Source organism: Lissotriton helveticus, chromosome 4_1 (assembly GCF_964261635.1).
Source record: "Lissotriton helveticus chromosome 4_1, aLisHel1.1, whole genome shotgun sequence".
NCBI classification, from domain to species: domain Eukaryota; kingdom Metazoa; phylum Chordata; class Amphibia; order Caudata; family Salamandridae; genus Lissotriton; species Lissotriton helveticus.
In genome coordinates this window covers 257565683-257583502 of record NC_136063.1, presented here as the reverse complement: position 1 = coordinate 257583502, position 17820 = coordinate 257565683, and the positions used below count along the sequence as shown (strand labels likewise).

General features: G+C 48.1%; 1 protein-coding gene across 2 annotated transcripts in view; it reads right to left on the bottom strand.

Moving 5' to 3' along the window:
- OC90 (otoconin 90) overlaps positions 1-17820 on the bottom strand; it is a 619335-nt gene that overhangs the window by 500891 nt on the left and 100624 nt on the right. For both annotated transcript variants that reach the window (XM_078685553.1, XM_078685554.1), the window contains exon 4: positions 10263-10322. In XM_078685553.1, the coding sequence (XP_078541679.1) occupies positions 10263-10322 (60 nt within the window). The remainder of the gene's footprint in view (positions 1-10262; positions 10323-17820) is intronic.

The window sequence follows — 17820 nt, the reverse complement described above, 5'->3', positions numbered from 1 at the left end:
GTGTTCCTGTCCTGTCTCTGTGTCTATGCATGTGTGAGTGCTTTTGTTGGGGCTTGCCCTTTAAATAGAGGTTGGTAGCACACGTCAGGTGCTTGGTTTCTTTCCTTGTCCCTACTTACCTGGATTGGCTGTCTGTGTTCCTGGACCCTTTCCCTTAATTTGAATCCTTCGCGCTTCAATTCGGACCGAGAGAGGCATTAAAATCCAGTGGATATATGGACATTTTAGATTTCAGTTTACATTGCTCCATGAACTGGTAAGAAGCCTTTCATTTGCTGTCATTGTGAGGGGCTTGGATATGTATGGGCACAGAGACATTGATCATGTGAATACTTCCATTGTTAAAGTCTATGGTATTTTCTTTTAGGTGCAGTCAAAGGTCTATGCCAATCCAAATAGTGTCCGAGGACGCCAGACGGGGTGCTGTTTCTTTACTCCTTTCCTCTCTCTTTCTCCCACCCTCTCCTGGTGCTCGTGTGGCAAATCTGCTGTCTTTTGTATACCAGTGGATGCTACGGGGGTAGTAGTGGAAGACTGGGCTATCATCGTTCCTGCAGTGTTGGGCATAGTATCGTAAGGGTAGTAGTGACAGAAAACCAAGCCCACGATAAATATACACTGCCCGAGTGATGATGGATGAAACAGGGAACGCAGTGGGTGGGGATAATGGTCCTACTTTACAAGATTTAATGGGTGCTATTGCCACCTTGCAGACCCAGGTACAGGATTTGAGACGGGAGAATTTGGGATTATGCCAGGAATTGGGGGTGATTAGAGCCAGGGAACAGGCAAGAGGTCAAGGGCAGGGTCCCCTACTATAACCTGCTACCTTTCAGTTTGAAAGAGGGGTGTCAGGGCAGGGGGCAGTTGGTGGTACCCCTATAGCTATAAATTTAACAACTCCTGTCCCGGTTCCCCTTGCTGTACCGGAACGTTTTTCGAGAGATTGCAACAAGTATAGTACTTTCATGAATCAATGCCATTTGCATTTTATGTGCCGTCCAACGGCGTTTCCGGATGATTGAGCTATGGTGGCCTTTATTATTTCATATTTGGCAGGGGCGGCTGCTTTGTGGGCAGTTCCTTTGGTGGACAATGATGATCTGGTGTTGTATAATTACTTGGCATTTAAGGAACAGATGCAATGTTTATTTGCGAAACATGCCTTTATGCAGGCGAGTGATGCAGAGTTGTTAAAATTGAGACAGGGTAAGCAAGATTTGATGACGTATTTCTCTTCTTTCAATCGCTTGGTATCCGAGACACAGTGGCCCATGGCTAAAAGGACCTCTTTATTCTATCAGGGTTTGTGTGAGGAACTGAAAGACGGTGTATCGCAAGTGGTCGACCCTCCTGCTGACTGTGCGGCTTTTATAGATCTAGTTGTGAAACTGAATCACCGGTTGCAGGAAAGGCAGGTAGAGCGGAACCGTTATCAGGTTTCTCGTGCATCGCTGCCGGTAAGGAATGAAGTTAGACTGACTGTTGAGCAGAAGCAAGGACACGAACCTATGGAGATAGAGGGAGTTAGAGGTCCCCTGTCGAGTGAAGAAAAAGGGAGAAGGCGAGTGCAGAACCTTTGTCTTTATTGTGGGAAGGGTGGTCATTACGCTTGCGAATGTCCTGTTAAACCATCCCGTTTCACACCACAGAATACCGTTGCGTTTGTGGATAGACAAGGGGGTATATCGAGTGCGGTAGATCATATAGCTTCATATGAGGTGGCAGGGGCTGTCCAGAGGGCTCCGAGGCATTTCTTTATTACTGCTTGTTTGGTGATTTCCAATAGTAGCAGAACTACTTTGCCTGTGTTGCTTGATTCAGGGGCAACAGGGAACTTCATGGATAACCAATTGGCGGAAAGGTTGATGGTTCCCTGTGTGCGAAAAGAACAACGAGAACCGTACGCGCTATAGCTGGCTGGGACCGAATTATCTTTTGGCCTGATCAAACGGCAAACAGAACCATTGTGCTTGTTGTGTGACAATGGGCATTCAGAGTTTATATGCTTCGATTTAATTGATGCCCCCTCTTTTGGTGTGGTCCTTGGGGTTCCCTGGTTGCAAAGGCATAATCCCCGGATTGATTGGGTGAGGCGAACAGTCACACTAGATTCAGTTCATTGTTTGCAGTGTTGTTACCAGGTTGCGACTGGGTTTCACCTTTGACTTGTGCTGTGAGTACAGGAGGGGATGCCATGGATATACCGGCTCCCTATGTCTTTTTCAGTGACGTGTTTGACAAAGAGCAGGCAAAGAGTCTTCTGCCGCATCGTTCTTTTGATTGCCGTATCGATTTAACGCTCGGTGCCACATTACCTTGTAGCCGGATTTATGCGTTATCTGAGCCTGAGGAACGGCATTTAAAAGAATATCTGGATAAAATGTTGGCCAATGGTTTTATCCGCCACTCCTCTTCCCCTGTGTCCTTGGCTATCTTTTTTATTCCGAAGAAGGAAGGGAGTTTGCGTGCATGTGTAGACTACAGGATGCTTAATAAGGTCTATAAAGAACAAGTATCCTCTTCCCTTGATCCCTGTGCTGTTAGATCAGCAGAAGTATGCCACCGTGTTTACTAAACTAGACTTAAGGGGAGCATACCATCTCATTTGTGTTCGTGCTGGAGACGAATGGAAGGCTGCTTTTAAAACTAACTTTGGTTTGTTTGAGTATTGCGTTATGCCTTTTGGTTTGTGTAACGCTCCGGCGGCTTTTCAGTTTTTTATTAATGAGGTTTTGAGGGAGTTTTTGGGTTTGAATGTTATCGTTTACATCGACGATATTTTGGTTTTTTCAGATTCCATCGAGGATCATGAGTTGCACGTGATTCAGGTTTTGCAAAAACTGAAGGACCATCATTTGTACATGAAACTGGAGAAATGCCATTTCCATGCATCAAGTGTGGAGTTTTTGGGTTTCATTGTTTCTGCTGATGGCATTAAGATGGATCCACGTAAGATTGAAGCTATTGTTACATGGCCCACACCTGCTTGTGTTAAAGACATTCAGGTTTTGTTGGGGTTCGCCAATTTTTATCGGCGATTTATCGCACATTTTTCGGATGTGGTAGCTCCAATGACCGCTTTGTTGAAGAAGGGGGTTCCTTTTGTCTGGTCATCAGGGGCACAGTTTGCTTTTGAGCAACTAATTGACAGATTATCCTCGGCCCCTGTTTTGGTGCATTCTGATCCTGCATTGCTTTTTTATGTGGAGACCGATGCCTATCTTTGTGATGTTGGGGGGGTTCTCTCACAGAGAGATGTGGAAACAGGATTGATGCAGCCGATCGCATTCTTCTCTTAAACCTTATTGCAAGCTGAGAGGAATTATACGGTGGCAGAGAGGGAATTGTTGGCCATTAAGCTGTCAATTGAAGAATGGTGCCATCATTTATGGGGGGCTCGTCATTCTGTAACGATCTACACAGATCATAAGAACCTAGATTTCTTTCGCTCTGCTAGAGCTTTGACCCCGAGACAGATGTTTTGGGTGCTGTTTTTTAACTAATATGATTTTGTTATAACTTATAGACCCGCTGCCCAACAGGTGAAATCAGATGCTCTGTCACGTATACATGTGGATCCAGCAGACATAGGGTCCGAGAAGGAGATAAAACCCATGATAGCAGGTGAGAAGATCATGGGTGGGGTTACCATTGATGAGTTCTTGTCCATAGTGGAGGGAAAATTGAGGAGTATGGATCTTGCCCCTTGGTTGACTCAACGCCAATTTTTAGTTCAGAATGGGTTGCTGTACCTTGAGGAACGATTGTTTATTCCTCCTGAATTGAGGGACACCATTCTTACATGGTGTCATTCATCCTCTCTGGTAGCCTATCCCGGAACAGCGAAAACCAAGGAGATTTGTTTGCGTTGGTTTTGGTGGGAGACATTGGATCATGATGTACAGGTGCTTGTTGCCTCTTGCCCGGTATGTGCTATAAACAAACCCTCACATTCCAGACCTTCTGGTCTTCTGCACCCGTTGCCAGTTCCTCCTGCCCCTTGGCATACTGTAAGTATGGATTTTGTAACAGATCTTCCCTTAATGTCTGGGTGCACAGCTATATTAGTGGTGGTGGATTTGTTCACTAAAATGGCACATTTTATTCCCCTTTCAAAGATTCCCAAGGCTCGTGAGCTGGTCTCCGTATTTATCAATTCTGTGGTGAAATTACATGGGTTACCTTCAGCAGTAGTAACATATAGGGGGGCTCAATTTGTGTCTTATTTTTGGACTGAACTCTGTTCTTTGTTAAAGATAGAGGTTCGTCTGTCATCCGCGTACCATCCGCAGACTGATGGACAGACTGAACGTACAAATCAGACGATGGAACAGTATCTTCGATGTCTGTTGATCTCTTTAACATGCAATTGGGTGGTAGCCCTCCCTTTAGCGGAATTTGCGTATAACAACAGTATGCATTCTGCTTTGGGGATGACGCTTTCTTTTGTTCTATGGGTTATCATCCTAAAGCAATTCCCATTCAACCTACAGGACATGTGCCAGCTGTATATGCTCTTAGTAAGTCTTTGATTCATATTTGGGATATGGCTAGAGACCACTTACAGAAAGCAAAGGATGATATGAAGAAGCAGGAAGACCGTCATCGAGTTCCTGCCCCTTTTTATGCAGTGGGGGATGAGGTTTGGCTAGCATCTAAGAATCTGCGGTTAAGTGGGTCTAGAAAGTTGCAACCCAGATATGTGGGTCCCTTTGCTATAAGTAAAGTGGTAAATCCTGTAGCCATTAAACTGGAATTACCAGAGGATTATTGTGTCCACCCTGTGTTTCATACGTCTCTCTTGAAGCCATATGTTAGAAGCACTCAGACATTGCTGCCCCCCCTCTTTGCTAATAGATGGGAGTGAGGAGTTTGAAGTTCACGCCATTCTTGATACCAGGAGGAGGAGGGGGAGGCTACGCTATCTAGTTGACTGTAAAGGGTATACCCCAGAAGATCGTACTTGGGAGCCTGCGGGTGGGGTTCATGCTCCTCGTTTAGTGCGATTGTACGTCATCCTTCTAAACCCCGTCCAGTGGGGAGGTCTTTGGGGGGGAGGTACTGTTAAGGATTTCCTTGTTCCCCCTAGTGTTCCTGTCCTGTCTCTGTGTCTATGCATGTGTGAGTGCTTTTGTTGGGGCTTGCCCTTTAAATAGAGGCCAGTAGCACGTGCCAGGTGCTTGGTTTCTTTCCTTGTCCCTACTTACCTGGATTGGCTGTCTGTGTTCCTGGGCCCTTTCCTTCATTTGAATCCTTCGCGCTTCAATTCGAACAGAGTGAGGAATTTGCTTAGTCCCTGTCGTGTAAGCTGTATATCCGGACATTGTGGGTCGCCTGTGGGATTTTCCCTGACAGCTGCTTTGAGCGCTGAGTTGCTTTCCAGGCCAATTTGAGTTAACTATTTAGATACGCGGCTGCGTGTCTTCTTTTGCTGGACGTGCTTTGCTGGAACTTGGATTTCCTGGATTCGTGTTCTCGCTCCACATCGTTATGTGGAGTTTGGGCTGATTCACGGATGAACTACCTGATGGTAGCGTTTATTTTTGTTTGCACGTCTTTTTCGTGTATAGTGGCCACTATTTCCGGTGTATAATTCTAGTATCGTTTTGTAGTGAGGGTTTTTTATGCCGGAGGCTTTTTCCCTCATATTGAATTGCTTAAATTGGAGAGAGGCATTAAAATCCAGTGGATATATGGATGTTTTGCATTTCAGCTTACATTGCTCCATAAACTGGTAAGAAGCCTTTCATTTACTGTCATTGTGAGGGGCTTGGATATGTATGGGCACAGAGACATTGATCATGTGAATACTTCCATTGTTAAAGTCTATGGTCTTCTCTTTTAGGTGCAGTCAAAGGTCTATGCCAATCCAAATAGTGTCCGATGAAGCCAGACGGGGTGCTGTTTCTTTACTCCTTTCCTCGCTCCTCCTCCCACCCTCTCCTAGTGCTCGTGTGGCAAATCGGGTGTCTTTTGTATACCAGTGTATGCTAGGGGGGGTAGTAGTGGAGGACTGGGGCTTTCATCGTTCCTGCAGTGTTGTGCATAGTATCGGAAGGGTAGTAGTGACACAGTGAAGAAGAGCTGCTGTGCTGTAGGAGGGACTGCCACGTTGCTAACTGCATTGATGTATTGACCTGCTGCCTGCTGATTGCTGTGCTGTAGGAGTGAACGCCACTTACTACCTGCTCTGCTGTTTTGGACTTCTGACTGCTGCCTTTTGCCTGGGAGTGAGAGGGACTGGACCTGCTCTCTACAACCTTGAAGACAAGATTCTCTAGGGACTTGTTGGCTTTACTTCCTGTTTTTGAAGCATCAGGGACACAAAAGACTTTGTGAAACTCTGCTGGTGCTGCTGGAGTCTGCCATCTGTGAGTCCTACCCTTGCATGAGGTGCCCCCTCCAGTCGACGCTGATGCAGTGCTGATTTGACGACACCACAGTCTGGATTACAAGGTTTGGTGACCACGCAGTGCTGATCCTTCGACACCATCTGCGGGGCTTGACGACGATGCAGTGCTCAACCTTCAACACCATCTGCGAGGCTTGTTTCCAATGTAGCGACTCGACTGCGTGGAAAATTCCTACTCATGGCGTTCTTGATGTCATCGCTTTTCCCCATGCAAGATACTTTTCCAGCGGGCCCTGCTCTCCATCACGGTTGGCCTAATCTTTGGATTTGTACCAGTCCCTCGCGGCATTAAGTTACTTTTTGACTGCTAGTGATGCCTAAGCACTGTTTTTGCATTTAATATTTAAAAATTCATATCTCAAGTTTTACTTTTTGGATTTTTTCATTTGGTTTACTGAGATAAATAAATATCCCATATTTTTTTTAATGGTGTGAAGTCTTTTGGTAATATTGTCACTATGATACTGTCATTAAAGTGTTGCAGGGCCGGTCGCTCCACGCACCACGCGGCTCCACCCCGCTGCTGCCTCGCTGCCTCGCGCCTGGATTGCTGAGCGCCTAGATTGCTGAGCGCCCGGACTGTTGTGGTAGTAACTTGTGCCAGTCTTTTTCGTTCTGTATCTGTTTTGCCCCTGTTTTGACAGTCTCCTGTTTTATTAGTTGTACCCCTGCTTTTTGTTGCCCCCGTGTACCCGCGATTGTTTTTCCCGCCGTTTCTCCCCCTCCCCGCTCCCTGCCGCTGCTCCCCTGCGGCCCAGCCCCCTTTTGTTTCTGTATCCCACCCATTGGCCACCCGCTCCCGCCTCATCAGCCCGCACGCCCTCGCCTCCTCTGACTACATCCTCCTAGGGGACCTCAACTTCCACATGGAGAACATCAAGGACAGCAACACCACCACCCTGCTGGACAACCTCGCCAACCTCGGTCTTTGGCGAACACGCCCACCCACGCCCACCCACTACGCCGGCCACACGCTTGACCCCGTCTTCTCCTCCAGCAAGCACATCTCCTTCAGCCACTCCACCGGACTCCATTGGACTGACCACAGCTGCGTCCACTTCAGCTTCAAAAGAACCCTGACCCACCACCACCTGCAACAGGTTCCTCGCCGGAGCTGGAGCAAGATCACCGCCGAGCAGCTCACCACCTCCCTCAGCCAGAACCCCTCGCCAGCACAACGGACCCCAACGAAGCAGCCAGCAACCTCACACAGTGGCTGACCGCCTGTGCCGACGACCTCGCACCACTAAAGAACCCTCCCAGCAGGCCCGGCAGCAAGAAAACCCCCTGATTCACTGACGAACTCAAGGACTCCAAGAAGAACTGCCGCACCCTCGAGAAAGCCTGGCGCCGCGACCCGACCACAGACAACATGACCGCCCTCAAGCACGCCACCCGCAAGCACCACCAGCTGATCCGCACCACCAAGAAGACAGCATTCAAAGAACGACTGGATAACAACGCCCACGACAGCAAGGAACTCTTCAGCATCGTCAGAGAGCTCTCCAACCCCAGCGCCGGAAACAACAACATCACTCCTTCGCAAGACCTCTGCAACTCTCTCGCCTCGTTCTTCCACCGCAAGATCGCCGACATACACAACAGCTTTGGCGCACCTACCAAGCACCCAACCACCGAACCAACGCCCCCCACCACCACCCTCTGCAACTGGACCCCAGTCAGCACCGAAGACACCACCCGCACGATGAACACCATCCACTCCGGATCACCAACCGACCCCTGCCCCCACCACATCTTCAACAAGGCCGACACCATCATCGCACCCCAACTCCGGGACATCATCAACACCTCCTTCCACACCGCCACCTTCCCGGAGAGCTGGAAGCACGCCGAGCTCAGCGCCCTCCTGAAGAAACCCACAGCGGACCCCACCGACCTCAAGAACTTCCGCCCCATCTCGCTCCTCCCTTTTCCTGCCAAAGTCATCGAGAAGACCGTCAACAGACACCTCGCCGCCTTCCTCGAGACGAACGGATCCCTTGACCCCTCGCAGTCCGGTTTCCGAGCCAACCACAGCACCGAGACCGCCCTGATCGCAGCCACCGATGACATCAGATCCCTGCTCGACAACGGGGAAACGGCGGCCCTCATCCTCCTGGACCTCTCCGCAGCGTTCGACACTGTCTGCCACCGCAACCTAGTACAGCGCCTCAGTAACATCGGAATCCAAGAAAAGGCACTGGAGTGGATCATCTCGTTCCTCGCCGGAAGAACCCAGAGAGTCCGCCTCCCCCCGTTCAGATCCGAGGCCAACGAAGACATCTGCGGCGTACCACAAGGATCATCACTCAGCCCAACCCTCTTCAACGTCTACATGAGCCGCCTCGCAGCCATCGCACGCCAACACAACCTCAACATCATCTCCTACGCCGATGATACCCAGCTGCTCCTATCACTCACCAACGACCCCGCCACCGCCAGGACCAGCCTACACGAAGGGATGCAAGACATTGCCGAGTGGATGAAGAACAGCCGCCTCAAACTGAACTCAGAGAAGACGGAAGTCCTCATCCTGGGATCAGCGCCCTCCGCCTGGGACGACTCCTGGTGGCCCCCTGCCCTGGGCACCACTCCCAAGCCAATGGACCACGCACGCAACCTGGGCGTCATCCTGGACTCCTCCCTCTCGATGGCCAGACAAGTCAACACCGTCTCCTCATCGTGCTTCAACACCCTGCGCATGCTCCGTAAGATCTTCAGATGGATCCCCACCGAGACCAGGAGGACCGTCACCCAGGCACTCGTTACCAGCCGACTGGACTACGGGAACACCCTCTACGCCGGAACCACAGCCAAACTTCAGAAAAGACTCCAACGCATCCAGAACGCCTCCGCACGACTCGTCCTGGACATCCCCCGACACAGCCACATCTCCGGCCACCTAAGAGACCTGCACTGGCTCCCCGTCCGCAAGAGGATCACGTTCAGGCTCCTCACCCACGCACACAAGGCTCTCCACGACCTGGGCCCCAAGTACCTCAACGACCGCCTGACCTTCTGCACGCCCACCCGCCAGCTACGATCGACCAGCCACGCCCTAGCCACCGTACCACGCATCCGCAGAGCCATCGCCAGAGGAAGATCCTTCTCCTACCTGGCAGCCAAGAACTGGAACTCCCTTCCCATCCACCTTCGGCTGACCCAGGACCATCTCTCCTTCAGGAAGCAACTCAAGACCTGGCTGTTCAAGCAGTAACGGACCCCTCTCCCCCAGCGCCTTGAGACCCTTCCGGGTGAGTAGTGCGCTATACAAATGCTATGATTGATTGATTGATTGACAAATACTTTGCACATTGCCTCTAAAGTGAAGCCTGACTATTCTGTGCCAAACTATCAGAGGGTGAGCACAGGTTAATTTATGCTGTGTACCTGACTTTCCCTTTATTAGGGTGAAATAGATGTCATAAGTGGTGTAAACCTGTATGTCTGTAGAGGTTATTGGTTAGAATGCCCAGAAAGGCAGAGGTGAGTTTTTATGCAGTGCCTCCATAGCATGAGAGCATGTCCTTTTTGTTTTAAGGACATTAGTGCTGAAAGTAAGTAAAAAAGGCATGGCCTTTGGCGTGAGTTACAAGAGCACCCTTGACTAGCCCTTATAAAAGTGTTTCAGTTAATGGGTTCATCGTATGGTCTAGATAGACAAATAGATGACCCAGGTTCAAAAGTGAGGCCTATTGACTGCGAGAGATGCAAGAAAATCTAGAAATGCTTGAATTTACTTTGTTTTACAGCCTAGAGGTCGGTAGTAGAAAACAGATGAATGCTCTTCTTGATTGGCTTACAAATTACACTCATACATTCCCAAGTTAAAATATGATATACTTACCAAAAAATAATGTCACACTTTCCACATTTTTGAACACTCCATTGAAGAATGTAATATTTTCTAGAAATAAAAAATATATAATTGAATGATAAAACAATAATGGCTGTTTCAAGAATCTAGAATTATAATACATAAATAAATAACAAAGTGTGATGTATGATGCAAGCATCCCGAAATATGTTTAATTATGGACTCAATTAAGCTTTATTTTTGGTGGTGCTCATCACGGTTTTTGATTGTAGTTTACTTTACAGTGGGTCAAACGTAGCTAGATCAAACGGTTTCTATTAAGTAGAAATAGTTAATAAACAAATCTCAATGTGACATGAGCTTATTTTATTCTTCTGACTAAGGTCCTATTACAACTTTGGCGGTCCTCCAGCAGCGCACCCACATGCCATCCGCTATAGGATGGCCAAACCCATAATGCGCCCAACCACTGGATTACAATTGTAATCCATGGCGGGCAGGTGTTGCAGCGGCATCCTGATGACGGTGGTCTGTTAGGCTAATGGGAGTGCCTAACATGTAGACCGCCGCCGTGAGAGCACCGACTACATGTTCCTGTACAGTGTGGCATGCATGCCACACTGTACAGGAACTGGGGGTTCAAATCCAAGGGGGTAAATGTTGTTCCCCCCACATGCACCTCCCAGAGCGGCTGTTAGTTGCCTTTCCGCTGACCTCTTCATGGCAGGCTCATCGCCATGAAAAGGGCAGTGAAAGGGCAACTCTGAATGTGCTCGGCAGTGCTGCAGCGGACTGACAGCATATGTCTGCTCCTGACCTCTGCAGTAATGCTGCGGGATCCTGGATCCCTGGCAGATGCAGCAGTCCTGTGGTGGTCCGACCCCCACACTTGTCATACTGTGGGTGGGCCTGCAGTGTGGTGGTGGTGGAATGCCACTGTGATTATAGTGGTACAATGGCTAAAAGTCCAACAACCTGTAGTTCCTCAAGATCCCAATGATTGATGTCTTGCTTGATTTTAGCCCATTTCATGTCCCGTGAATAATAAATTGCGATTGCATTCCTAACCTTACACACTTAAGTGAGGACACATTTTGTAAATCACAAAACATGATTTTACATTTATAAATGCATTTACTCACATGTAAAAATTCCAACAAACTGTCGGTATTTTAACAGCATCTAACAGTTGGTGTCCTTGCCAAAGGTGGTAAACACTCATAAACATTGCACGTTTGCGAGTACTCAAAGATATTTTGCTGGCTGTTTTCCACCCTCATCAGGGTTGCAGGTCTTTTCTTGTCAAAGGGAAAGGCTAAGTCTGCTTCCAGGAAGCGACACAGAAGGGAAAAAGACCTGAACTGGAGGGGGTGTTAAGAAGGGATCTCTCAGCATTTAAAAAAAAAATTCCTGAAGGAGAATTTTTTTTTAAAGCAGATGTAAAAGCACTACATTTACACAGTCGCATCTCAGAAGGCACTATTGTTAGAGATATTTGATTATTTTGTTTTATTCCATTTTATTTTAATTTTATTTTACTTATATATTGCACACCATCAATGTCATTGGCTGTCATCAGCCTCTTGTTTTTTTAGAAAGAAGGCAAGAAAGAAAGAAAGAAATCAAGAAAGAAGGTGAGCAATAAATAAGGCAAAACAGAAGGAAAGAAGGGAAGGCAAGAAAGAAAGAAAGAAAAAATGGAAAGAAATAAATAAAGAGAGAAAGAAAGAAAGAAAGAAAGAAAGAAAAAGAAAAAGCAAAACAAACAAACACCAATATGAAGCTCTGGCGAAACCTGCTCTTCACTTCGATAATGATTGTCTAGGAAGACTGGCAATATGAGACCTGCACTTCGTACTATGGCAACAATAGCGCAATACAACCGCCAACACAAAGCTACAGAAACGACCGTCCGAGACACCTGACCGACTCTTAGTGCTACAGAGACAACCATTCGCAACCCTCAGGGTGCTCCTCACGGCCTACTTCACTGCAAATGGAATTGTTCATGCCAGACTTAGAAGGTAACTTTTTTCAGCTGCACAAACCTTGTCCCTGTATCAACCCTCGCTCCATTTCGGTTGGCCTGAACTTGCAAATTTCTTCAGTCTAATGCAACTAGATAACTGCAAGTGGCGCCCTGTGCTTATAGTTGCTATTTTCACTAAAAACTAGAAAACTGAATATTAAATTTACTCTATTCTTCTAAATTGGTTTGGCATTGTTCTTGTATTGTGTTGTTTCTTTATTGCTGTTTGTGTGCTGCGTAAATGTTTAACACATTGCCTCTAAGTTAAGGTACCAGAGGGTTAATTTCTTGACTTTTGTGGTTTACTCTGACAAGGATTGTAGTTGTTGCCTGAGTAGGCTTCCACCCCCCTCAACCAATTACCCAATGTCTTACAAATATGCTATTTTGTAAGATGCAGTGCTTAAACCTGATATTCAGTTAAATCTTAAAGGTACAGAAGGATTTAATCAGATATCTTTGTTATACAATATTTGATAAGATAGGAATCAAAGTGGAAGTCTTTTCACCATTGTTGTGAGTGAAGAATGGCCCTTCCGATGGATGTGAAATCCTTAGAAGAATAATGGGGTGAAACAATCCCATCAGGAAGGAACAACAGTATCATGGATACCCTTTTGTTGCTCAGTGCATATTTTACGTATCCTCTGGGTTTAACAGGCAGTAATGTGGTTGATGTTTTGAAAAGTAACTGCATAAAGGATACCCATGGTCTCCTACAGGCCGAATATAATGGCCACCCCGCAGGATTCAGAATTGAATGATTCACTGATGTTCCTATGTCCATTTTGTAACAGGATACAGCATAAGACCTAGCGTTCTGTGGCTGAACCCTGACCTGATATAAGTCCTGATGAATGTTCTTAACCCATGGGGCTTGGTAGTGCACTGAAACACGTTGACATATTAATGAGAGTTGTAAAACCTTTGCTGAGAGCTTTAGAATCTTGAGCTAGATGGAACATACGAAACGTTCATGTTCCCCACTCCTACATATTTTAACAGTTCACATGGTTAATTAGGTGATGTCAACATCTCCACTGGGCCTGACATTAGGGCCATGCCTAGGTGGTTAAAATAGCTGTTTACATCAGCATGGGAAAAGGGTCAAACTCTTTAGAGAAGGGACTGGCCTTAGATAAACAATAGCATGCTACATGTCCTTTCTTGATATGATCTGATGATGAAGTCCTCCAGATAGCACGGGCAAGGGTTTGTCATTTTTTTAACTATGTAGACCAGTATGATTGAAACAGTAATAAAGTGAGAAAAGCGCCCGTTCAGGATTAACCTGTGAATGTGCCACTAAGGGTAAAGTATTGTTGTGGTTGTCGCAATCTATCAAACTATACGTAAAACCGTATTAGGGAGAGTTATGCTCTAAGCATGCACATGCATAACTAGGTTTTGCTCTGTGGTAATGGGTGTTGTACCAGTGCCTTCACACTCAAAAGGGAGATTCTCTTGGTTTGCACAGAAACCTTTCTTGTGGAAATGGGATGGCATATGTCACATCCCTCTGTAAAGACATTTGGCCTGGAGAGAAGGAGATTGTTGTTAGTACTTTTGATCAAAGATTTGTGACTTACTGGACTTGATGGTATTTATTAGGGCACTTTGCGTTTATGTTATGTTTTGGGTGAATACTTAAACACTGTTATGAAAATTATTGACCAAGAGATAGGGCAATGGTAGGCTGACATTGCAGAGAATTTCAGTTACCTAGGCACGTTGCACTTTAATCTTGTATATTACCATTTTAACCCCTTGTAATAAGAGACAGAGAAGGAATACAAAGCCTATAGGGTGTGGGATCTCTGTTAGAGGAGCATGTTGCATTTTATCAACCATGTTTACCCCCATAGAAATAATTATGGAGGGAGAATAGAAGGTGTGTATAGCATAGGATTTCAGTTAGCTTGGCACTTTGCACTTTATTTCAGTACATAATATTTTTTACCTGGTACTATAGTAGTGGCTGCTCAAGTTATTTCCAGTGGTCAGAATGGTATACCTATGAGACTGAGACAGGGGAATGTTGCGCTTTATTGATGTTTATTACTATCTTATTTTGTCTGTACCGACAGCTATACATAATATTTTCTGTGCCAGAATCTGATAACATTTAGGCTGATATTTGTTTATTTATCTCAATGTCACACAGCCATCTGAAACACTAAGGCAGAGACAATAACTAGCCTCATCGAGGAATAAGTTGTGTAGAATCTACATACTAACCAAAATAACCAAACCAAAATACTTTAAATTAATCGGTATAGTAAATACGATTCCATCTGAAAATCAAGGGCCTGTACGACCACCTCAATGACCAGACACCTGGCTCCGAAACCACATCCGTCTCCATAAATGCCAGGTAGCCTACCGTCTCCTCCTGGATCACAGTCGCGACCGAAGACACCCCCTCAACCATCAAAGGCATCCACTCAGGGGCCCCCACTGACCCCTGCCGTTCACACATCCACCACAGAGCAGCCACCGCCATCTCTCAAGAACTACAACGCACCATCAACACCACCCTCACGACTGGCACCTTCACCAACGACAGCAAACGCACAGAAGTCAGACTCCTGCTCAAGAAGCCCTCAGCAGACTCCACAGACCTCAGGAACTACCGACCTATCTCCCTCCTTCCCTTTACGGCCAAAGTCACTGAAAAGATCATAAATGCCCAGCTAACAAAACTCATCAAAGAAAACACCATCCTCGACCCCTCCCAATCCGGATTCAGCACAAACCAGAGCACCGAGACCGCTCTATTCGCAGCCACAGATGACATCCACACCCTCCTCGACCAAGGACACACCATGGCCCTGATCCTACTTGACCTCTCCGCAGCATTCAACACCGTCTCCCACCGCACACTCACCGCCAGACTCCGTGACGCCGGCATACTGAGAACGGCCCTCGACTGGAACAGCTCCTTCCTCGCCGGCAGAACCCAAAGGATCAGACTGCCACCCATCCTCACCGAACCCACGAAAATCAACTGCGGAGTACCCAACGCTCTTCAACATCTAGATGGCCCCCCTCGCCGCCATCATCAGAGAGCACAGACTCAGCATAGTATCCTATGCCGATGACACCCAGCTCATCCTCTCTCTCACCAAGGACCCCGTCATCACCAGACTCAACTACCAGGAAGGAATGAAGAACGTCGCAGCCTGGATGAGCAGCAGCTGTCTGAAACTCAATTTGTAGAAGACAGAGGTCCTCGTCCCCAGGCCCTCCCCCTCTGCATGGGACAGCACCTGGGGGCCCACTGCCTTCGGCAGCCCCATCACCTCCACGAACCAGGCCCAAAACCACAGCATCGTACTCGACTCCTCAATCAATCAATCAATCAAACATTTGTAAAGCGCACTACACACCGAGAGGGCCTCAAGGCGCTGGGGGGGGTGGGCTGCTACTGCTCAAACAGCCAGGTTTTGAGAAGTCTCCTGAAGGTTAGCAGGTCGTGGGTTTGCAGCAGGTGGATGAAGAGGGTGTTCCAAGTCTTGGTGGCGAGGTGGGAGAACAATCTGCCACTGGTGGTCACTCTTTGGATGTGGGGGACGATGGGTGAGGGCGAGGTAAGCGGAGCGGAGCTGGCGGTTCGGGGTGTAGAAGGTGAGTCGTCTGTTGAGGTATGCTGGCACGGTGTTGTGGAGTGCCTTGTGAGTGTGGGTGAGGAGTATGAAGGTGATCCTCTTGTTGACGGGGAGCCAGTGTAGGTCTCTTAGGTGGGGTGTGTTGTGGCTGTGGCGGGGGATGTCGAAGATGAGACGTGGAGAGGTGTTCTGTATGCGTTGTAGGCATTTCAGAAGTTTGGTTGATGCTACTGCATAGAAGGCTTTGCTGTAGTCCAACCTGCTGCTTATGAGGGTATGGGTAACCGTCCTTCTGGTTTCAGTGGGGATCCATCTGTAGAGTTTGTGGAGCATGTGGAGGGTGTTGAAGTTGCGTGCATGGTCGGTGCAGCTTCCAATGTGGCCGGCCACCAGGAGTCATCCTAGGTGGAGGGGGTGGAGCCGAGGATGAGGTCCTCCATCTTGTCCGAGTTCAGTTTCAGTCAGCTGTTCTTCATCCATTCGGCGACGGGAGAAGTGTGGCTCAATGGTTAGAGCGGCAGACCCTGATGCAGAGGTCTTGCCCGGGACCAGGGTTCAATTCCCCGCCTTGGCGGGTCTTGGGCTCAAATATTCCACGGACCTGATAATTCTCGCCTTGGTGCCTATTTCAATCATGGAGTCCCACTCTGCAACTCTGGGCAATAGCTTGCTTAATCTCCACAACGACCCCCACAACGCTAAGGATGCCTGGCCTCCACCTTGGGGGTGCCCAGGAGTGGACACCTCACAGGGAAAGCCAGGATGGGTTCCGCAGTGGTATTTGTACAAGTGCCGAGAGACCCCTAGGGGTGATTCGTGCACTATACAAGTATCCCCACATTTACATTTGCATCACATTCATTCCTTCATGGAGGTTGGTTTTGGCGTTGGAGGGGTCCTTGGTGAGGTAGAGGATCAGCTGGGTGTCGTTGGCATAGGAGATGATGTTGAGGTCGTGCGATCGGAATATGTGGGTGAGTGGTGCCATGTAGACATTGAAGAGTGTCGGGCTGAAGGATGATCCATGGGGTACGCCGCAGATGATCTTAAAGGCTTTGGATCGGAAAGGCGGGAGGCGGACACTCTGGGTTTTGCTGGAGAGGAAGGAGGTGGTCCATTCCAGGGCCTTGTCGTGGATCCCTGTGTTGTGGAGGCGTGTGCATAGGGTGTGGTGGCAGATGGTATCGAAGGCAGCTGAGAGGTCCAAGAGGATGAGGGCCGCGGTTTCTCCGTTGTCCAGCAGGGACCTGATGTCGTCGGTGGTGGCGATGAGGGCAGTTTCAGTGCTGTGGTTGCTGCGGAACCCGGACTGGGACGGGTCCAGGATGTTGTTCTCCTTGGGGTAGATGGTTAGTTGCCTGTTAACGATCTTCTCGATGACCTTCGCAGGGAACGGGAGTACGGAGATGGGCAGTAAGTTCTTGAGGTCTCGCCGGTCCGCCTTGGGTTTCTTGAGTAAGGCGTTGATTTCGGCGTGCTTCCACCTCTCTGGGAAGGTGACGAACTTGAAGGAGATGTTAATGATCTTGCGGGGATGGGGTGCAATGTGGAGCTTGCTTTGTTGAAGATGTGGCATGGGCAGGGGTCTGATGGAGATCCGAGAGGATGGTGTTCATGATTTTGGTGGTGTCGTCATTGTTCAAGTGGGTCCAGGCGAGCAGGGGGTTGGTGTGGGGGGTGGGCGGTGAGTCTGAGGTGTCGGTGGCTGTCGGAGGGGTCTGGTTGTTGAAGCTGTTGTGGATGTCTCCAATATTTCGATGGCGGAATGTCGTTGGTGTTGGAGTTGGGATTGGAGAGTTCCTTCACACTGTTGAAGAGCTCTTTGCTGTTGTGTGCATTGTTGTTGAGGCGGTCCTTGAAGGAGGTCCTTTTGGCAGTTCGGATGAGGTGATGGTGTCTGCGGATGGCGCTCTTGTGGGCTGCATAGCTGTCCGGTGTCTGGTCGTGGTGC